At 36.3% G+C, this 6,421-nt stretch overlaps 1 protein-coding gene across 1 annotated transcript; it reads left to right on the top strand.

Moving 5' to 3' along the window:
* The first annotated feature begins 3,597 nt into the window (after window positions 1-3,597).
* Window positions 3,598-5,813, top strand: LOC104243801 (ras-related protein RABA3). Its single transcript, XM_009799089.2, has 2 exons — window positions 3,598-4,206; window positions 5,116-5,813. The coding sequence occupies exons 1-2, from the start codon at window positions 3,920-3,922 to the stop codon at window positions 5,579-5,581; spliced, it is 753 nt and encodes a 250-aa protein (XP_009797391.1). The 5' UTR covers window positions 3,598-3,919; the 3' UTR covers window positions 5,582-5,813.
* Window positions 5,814-6,421: the final 608 nt, after the last annotated feature.

The following is a 6,421-nucleotide window of genomic DNA, read 5'->3' as shown; positions in this document are numbered from 1 at the left end:
GTTTGACCCCGGCGATGGCCGAGGTGCTCTTTGCTATCTCGTCCATGGGCATGATTACGGCTTGGTCGACCCCTTATCATTCCTCTTAAGGATAGTCATCCCATGGTCAGAATTTGACCCATACAAGAGACGGGGGATAATTTGTCAACCACCAGCATAGCACATGTCCTAGCTTTTTTGGGGCTTGTACATCCTGCAGGCCGAAGAAAATGTTTTTCTGGACCCGCTCCACTATAAGTTTTGCCAGCCCAGTTCTGACTATGACCTGCTAGTTGGTACACAAACATGCTAGTACCCTCGACGAACAAGTGAGAGATTGATTTTGGAAGAACTTGGACCATTAAAAGTTTAACTGTAAATGATGATTGTGCTGTTTGTGACCATAACTAAAAATGACCCTATCTTTTAATTTTGCTGTTTGTAACCTTATTTTAAAAATTAAAATGTCCATATCTGTTGGTCGAGAGAATTAGGAGACTGTCAAGTTAACACACGATCATTATATCACTCGATGAGAGATCGTCCTCATTCCTCAAGTCTGAAATTTCAATTATTTCGTTCATTATCAAGTTCATTTACCCTTGTCATTTGCCGTTTTTGCATCGTAGTTATTATGGTCTTATGTGGTTGTTGTATGACACCGATAATTTTTGAAGTTGATGCTAATAAGTTAGTTAATTTTGGCTCAAGGTTAGGTGATTTCTGAGCCAATTGGCAAAAATCCGTTTTGAGGCCTAGATAGGATCAGCGTACGAATAGTTGTTGGAGACACTGTATTCCATTATTGCTGAATATTATCTTTTCGTTCTGGAATTTCCTGTTATTTTGAAGGTCTGCGTACATATTACCCTCCCCAGACCTCACTTGTGGGATTATACTGGGTCATTGTTGTTGTTGTTTGTTTTGAAGGTTTGAAAATGTATTCAACAATTACTTCCCGATTTGATAGCACTCGTCTATTAACATCTTTGCTAGAACTTCTCATGGCCAAAGCCTAATTCCTTGGATTAAATTTTATGACCGTCTAATGACCTTCAACATTTTGATTAATGCTAAATAAATAGACAAATTAATCAAAGTAGTAATTATTCAACTCGAAAATATAAAAATTAAATCCATAAATCACCAGCTTTTTCCTTTTCCATTTTAAGGATATTTTTTAGGCCTACGCAAGAAAGTCCGATCTAATTAACGTTATTCCTAAAGTTGACAATGGCATTTCCTACATAAAGGTAAGTATGTAGTACTTACTCTATATGGTGTTTGGTTTAGAGAATAAATTGACAATAATAGTGTCGGTGCGCGGCCATTTCGAAGTAAATGTGATTCTCCCACTTTATCTTTTGACCACTCAATCATGACTTTTTACTTCATTGGGGAAATCTACAATTACCATATGATACTTTGTTCTACAGAAGCTAACCATGCCTCTGCCCTCGGTAAAAGACACCCAATATTAGGGCTTTGGCCATTGTCTTTGCTTTTCTAGCTCAACTTCTTTCGCCAAAGCGTCAGCGCATAGCATTGTGTCGGAGAGTTATCAGATTGCATGAGGGTACATTTATGTCGTTATTTGCATTTGCCTGAAACAGTACATTAACACGCCCCCCCCCCCCCCTCTTCATTTAACGGATATATATCACCTTCGACAAATAAAAATAACGAATAGTTCTGTCCATGGAAGCTCAGATAAATGGAAAGATTTCACCTAATTTTTTTTACTGGCATTTCACTCTTAATCTCTAAAATTTGCACCCATTTGACTGTTAAACCACACTTATGGATGCCCTGCTTCAATTATTCTTTTCTTTCAATGTCCTTTTTTATTAGAGGGGAGGCAGAAAGCAAGGTTGATAAATATAAGGGGTTGCAACTTGGACGAAAAATAGTAAAAATAGTTACTTATGTTTTGGGTTGGTCTTAACTAATCCTTCAAATGTACACTTAAGCATTTTTAACCCTTTATATCAACCAAAACTGAGCACATTTGGTCCCCATTATAGTTAAACATTACTGAGTTAGTTATGTTTGACAGAACTAGCTCATTAGAAGCCGTGAAGCACATGAGCTATTTAGGCTAAAGAAACTGAGAGGCGGACTTTTTCGAGTTCATTGCCTTATTCGACGATTTGTACCTTAAGAAAATCCTATTCAAGCAAATTGAACTCACTATACGCTTCTTTCTACCATTGCAAATGAATTAATGTTGATATATCCTTAGAATTCTCGAGAGCACCCTTTTGTTGTTGAAATCCTAAAGTTAGTTTTTTCTTAATATACAAATTGGGAGAAATGAAATCACGAGAAGTCATCATGACTTTAGTTTAAACAGCTCACAATTTCGTTAAACATAATTAGACCATGTGGTTTAAATATAACAAAAACAACAGGTGTTCAATTTGGTGAAAAATATTATCTAAAACTGGCCACGTATATTTTTAAAGGACTCTTAGACTTACTCCTAAAAGATAAGGGACTATTTTTTATTTTTTTTCCTCATATTTCTAAAAATTGATGCAATAAAAGTTGGGTTTTATATAATGAGAGGTGTGAATGGAAAATGGAGGGAAAAGATTTGGAGGGAAACGAAAAAGTTTGAAGTTGTTTCTTTTACTAATGCACTTTGTCCCGAAAAAAGGAAAGAAAATTTTTGCGCTTATACAGAGAAGCACATCTCGCGTCGTCGTCGCTCGATTCCGCTTCGGTCAATTGATAATTTTTGGACCAAATTTATTTTTTGTTTTTCATTATTTATATTTCTTTTTTCTGATATTTTCGCGCGGATTTTGTTTCGAGGATAATTTCCTAACGCTTATCGATCGTTTTTAAATTTAAAATTCGCGACCAAATAGAAAAGTTTTCTGCCGAAACAGTACTTCACGTGAACAGGTACTTTCGCACCTATTCAACCCAGACTGTTTGGCTATAAATTTAGAGGTTTGGTCTCACTTTCAGACCACCGAAATTTGTATATTCTCCCCTTTCTTCTGCATTTCTGCATTATTTTCCAAAAACAAAAGCGTAAGCATCAGTGTGGTTTACTGTCGTTTATTGAGTTCGACGAAGTTTTGTAATTTATATTGTCGGTATTATAGAATAGTTGTTCCGTTCTATCCTGGGAGGAATTAATCCAACAACCTTGGGCAACAACGAGGGGATTAAATTCCTTAAGGAAACACAATTTTCTTTTGGGTTCGGAACGTTATTCATCTAATTCTATTTCTGTCTTTTGTTTCTTGTTTCGTAATATTTTATAGAAATTATATTTTCGAATACAAATACTAACAATACTATTCTGCACTTCCGGAGAATAACTAGTTTCCATGAGATATTATCATTTTAGTTTGGCTAAGGGACCCATATTGTTGTCAAATGTAGGGTTACAAACCTAACCAAATAACTTTAGCTTTAGTTAAACTTTAATAATTGGATCAAAGCTGGTTGTAATTATAAGGCACACCTCGACAATCATAAGTTGCTTTCTTGAAAGGCTAATTGCGTCACATTTTTCCCGGGCATTTCGCCTGAAATTAAGACCCTACTACCCCACTTAAGAAACAAAGTATATATGAGTATGTCAGAATTAGATGGCAAACCACTCTAAAGTTGTTTCAAAAACCAGTCTTAATATTAATGAACATTACTCGTACAATATTGTACCCATAAATTGAAATTTTGACACAGACCGACATATATACACACACATTTACTCAGTTATACAATCAAAACGAGTCATGTCAGGTTACTGTCCAATGTCACCATATACAACTGCATCAGCCTTTGCGGACCAGTAAAGTAAAGGAGTTAATATAAGCTCTTCTTCTTCTTCTTCTTTTTTCCGACTCCCAACAGATCATTTGGTGCAAAGCCAATCTTGGGTATTTTTGTGTGTAGAAGCAGGCAGCAGTTGGTTTACAACATGAACCAAGAAATGAGTGGCGTTATAGTTGAGGATCAGAAGCAGCAGCAAGAAATGAAAGGTGTGAATGGGGGTGTTCATGAGGATATTAAGATTGACTATGTGTTTAAGGTTGTGGTAATTGGGGACTCTGCTGTTGGTAAAACTCAGGTGCTGTCCAGGTTTGCTAAGAATGAGTTCTGTTTTGACTCCAAATCTACCATTGGTGTAGAGTTTCAGACTAGGACTGTCTCCATTCAGTCCAAAATCTTCAAAGCCCAGATCTGGGATACTGCTGGCCAAGAAAGGTTTGCCTCTCTGTTTCTTTTCCTTCTTTTCTCTCTTCTTCTCAGTTGTGCTAATTGGTTCATTCATTTTCACATAATGCCTGTTTTAGTTTCCCTTCCACTTAGTTTCATAATGACTTCTGGTTTGTTTATTTTGATCATATTTTTCAACTCAATATGATTTAGCTTTCCGCTGGGGCAATTAATAAGTCAATGTTGTTGCCTAATGCCTAATGGGGTTAGATTTGAGAGATTATGGCTATGTTTAGTCAAGCTAAGTACAGTAGTACTCCAGCAACATTTTTTGTAGAGTTAGTAAAGTTGATTGAACCTACTATTTCACAATCCAATTTAATGAGGGCCCAACTCTTATTTGATTTCTGTCGTTACTAAGGTATCGTGATATCGTGTTTTCAGACTATGACAACGTTACTTCAGCTACCACATGCCGTTTTGCCCTCTCTAACAACTACATTAATGAAGCCGAGGATAGCGATTTCAACACGCACATAACATTGTACAGGTTGCTTTCCCAGTCATGTGGTTGTATCAATTCATTCTAGTTTCTCTCTCAAATGAATTATCTTAAACAATCTATATTATGTAGCACTATACTATATTCGATGAGCCCATGAGGATCAATTTAAGTTGAATGGCAAAGATGAGTATTTCTGACATCTTGAATTCTTCTAAATAACATAGTGTATCAGAGTGCAAGATATAGATAGACAAACTTAAACAGGCAGTATAGTAAACCAGAGGCAGATTCGAGATTTTAAATTGCGGATATCAAGTATGGCAGCATCCACTACTTGTCACAATAAATGCAAACTTAGTACCAAGAAATTTATCTCCTTCGAACTTAAGACAGTAGCTATACCCATACTTCCCTGCCTATAATGTACGTATATTGGCCCCTGTATTGAACAGGTACAGAGCAGTGACAAGTGCATACTACAGAGGAGCACTAGGAGCTATGTTAGTTTACGACATAACAAAGAGACAGAGCTTTGATCATGTAGCTAGATGGGTTGATGAACTCAGGGCTCATGCCGATAGTTCCATTGTGATCACGTTGATCGGTAACAAAGCCGATCTAGTCGACTTGAGGGCAGTTCCAACTGAAGATGCAGTCGAATTTGCAGAGAGGCAAGGGCTGTTTTTTTCTGAGACATCAGCTCTTAGCGGCCACAATGTAGAGTCAGCATTCTTGAAACTATTGGAAGAAATATATAAAGTGGTGTCAAGGAAGACTTTGTTGATAGGTTCTGGTGCTAATGGGAATCACATCAAAGAAACCAATAATGGGTTGCTTAAAGGATTGAAAATTGATGTTATTTCTGGTTCTGATTTTGAGGTCAGTGAGATGAAGAAATTATCTTCTTGCTCTTGCTAATATTACTAGCTTTTGGGGTGTTAAAATATATATTTGAACGAAAAGAAATTACAAAAGAGATTCATATGACAAGTGTGTCAAAAATGTGCTTGTAGATGGGAAGCTTGTCAAGAATTTTGCTTCATCTTAAATTATTTTGGGATGTGGAGCGGTTTGCGATCAATTTATTTGTAAGCAGTTGATTCTGTACTGAACTTTATTTGCATATTAATATGTACATGATTTTCTTAAAGTATCATAACAAGAAAATCACTACAACAAAAATAAAAAGGAAACCTAGTAATGGCTCCACGACAGAAAAGTTAGATAGGAATGGGCGAATGGCTGTTTGGAGGTAGTAATGTGGAATTGAATATATCAAATTTGCACAGCATCAGAACATGTGTAAAGTAGAAGCAAAACTTTGAAATGCATGGCAGTGTTTGACCAAAAAAGTATAAAACTTTTTTTTATACTAATTAAATAAAAGATAAGGGGTTAATCTTAGTTAAGGATAATAACCTTGGATCTAAAATAACTTTATGTGGATAACGTGGGGATCATGTGAAAATGAATTTAATGCAATACATACTAAATGTTACGTCTACTAATAGAGTGAGGCTAATGATAAGCAATAAATACAAAAGTGTTCTTGACAAGCTGTTCTTTGTATTTATGTCCATGCTGCTCGACCTCGGTCCTGATGAGCCACTCAGCGGCTTTTTATGTTGACCACTGATCGACCTCAGCCAAACTGCCCATATTAATTTGCAGGTCACTCATAACGATCGTCCCCGTATCGAATTTCTCTAGTTCGATTTTGACCTACACATGCAGCTGCTTATATAATCTTACAGTTTC

The sequence above is a fragment of the Nicotiana sylvestris genome, chromosome 1 (assembly GCF_000393655.2).
Source record: "Nicotiana sylvestris chromosome 1, ASM39365v2, whole genome shotgun sequence".
NCBI classification, from domain to species: Eukaryota; Viridiplantae; Streptophyta; class Magnoliopsida; order Solanales; family Solanaceae; genus Nicotiana; species Nicotiana sylvestris.
The sequence above is the reverse complement of the archived record's forward strand: the minus strand, read 5'-3'. Positions and strand labels throughout refer to the sequence as shown.

Bases quoted from the DNA above. Each gene is read 5' to 3' on its own strand.
- LOC104243801 (XM_009799089.2), top strand. From the start codon at position 3,920: ATGAACCAAGAAATGAGTGGCGTTATAGTTGAGGATCAGAAGCAGCAG. The intron at 4,207-5,115 runs GTTTGCCTCTCT...TGTATTGAACAG, and splicing joins GATACTGCTGGCCAAGAAAG to GTACAGAGCAGTGACAAGTG.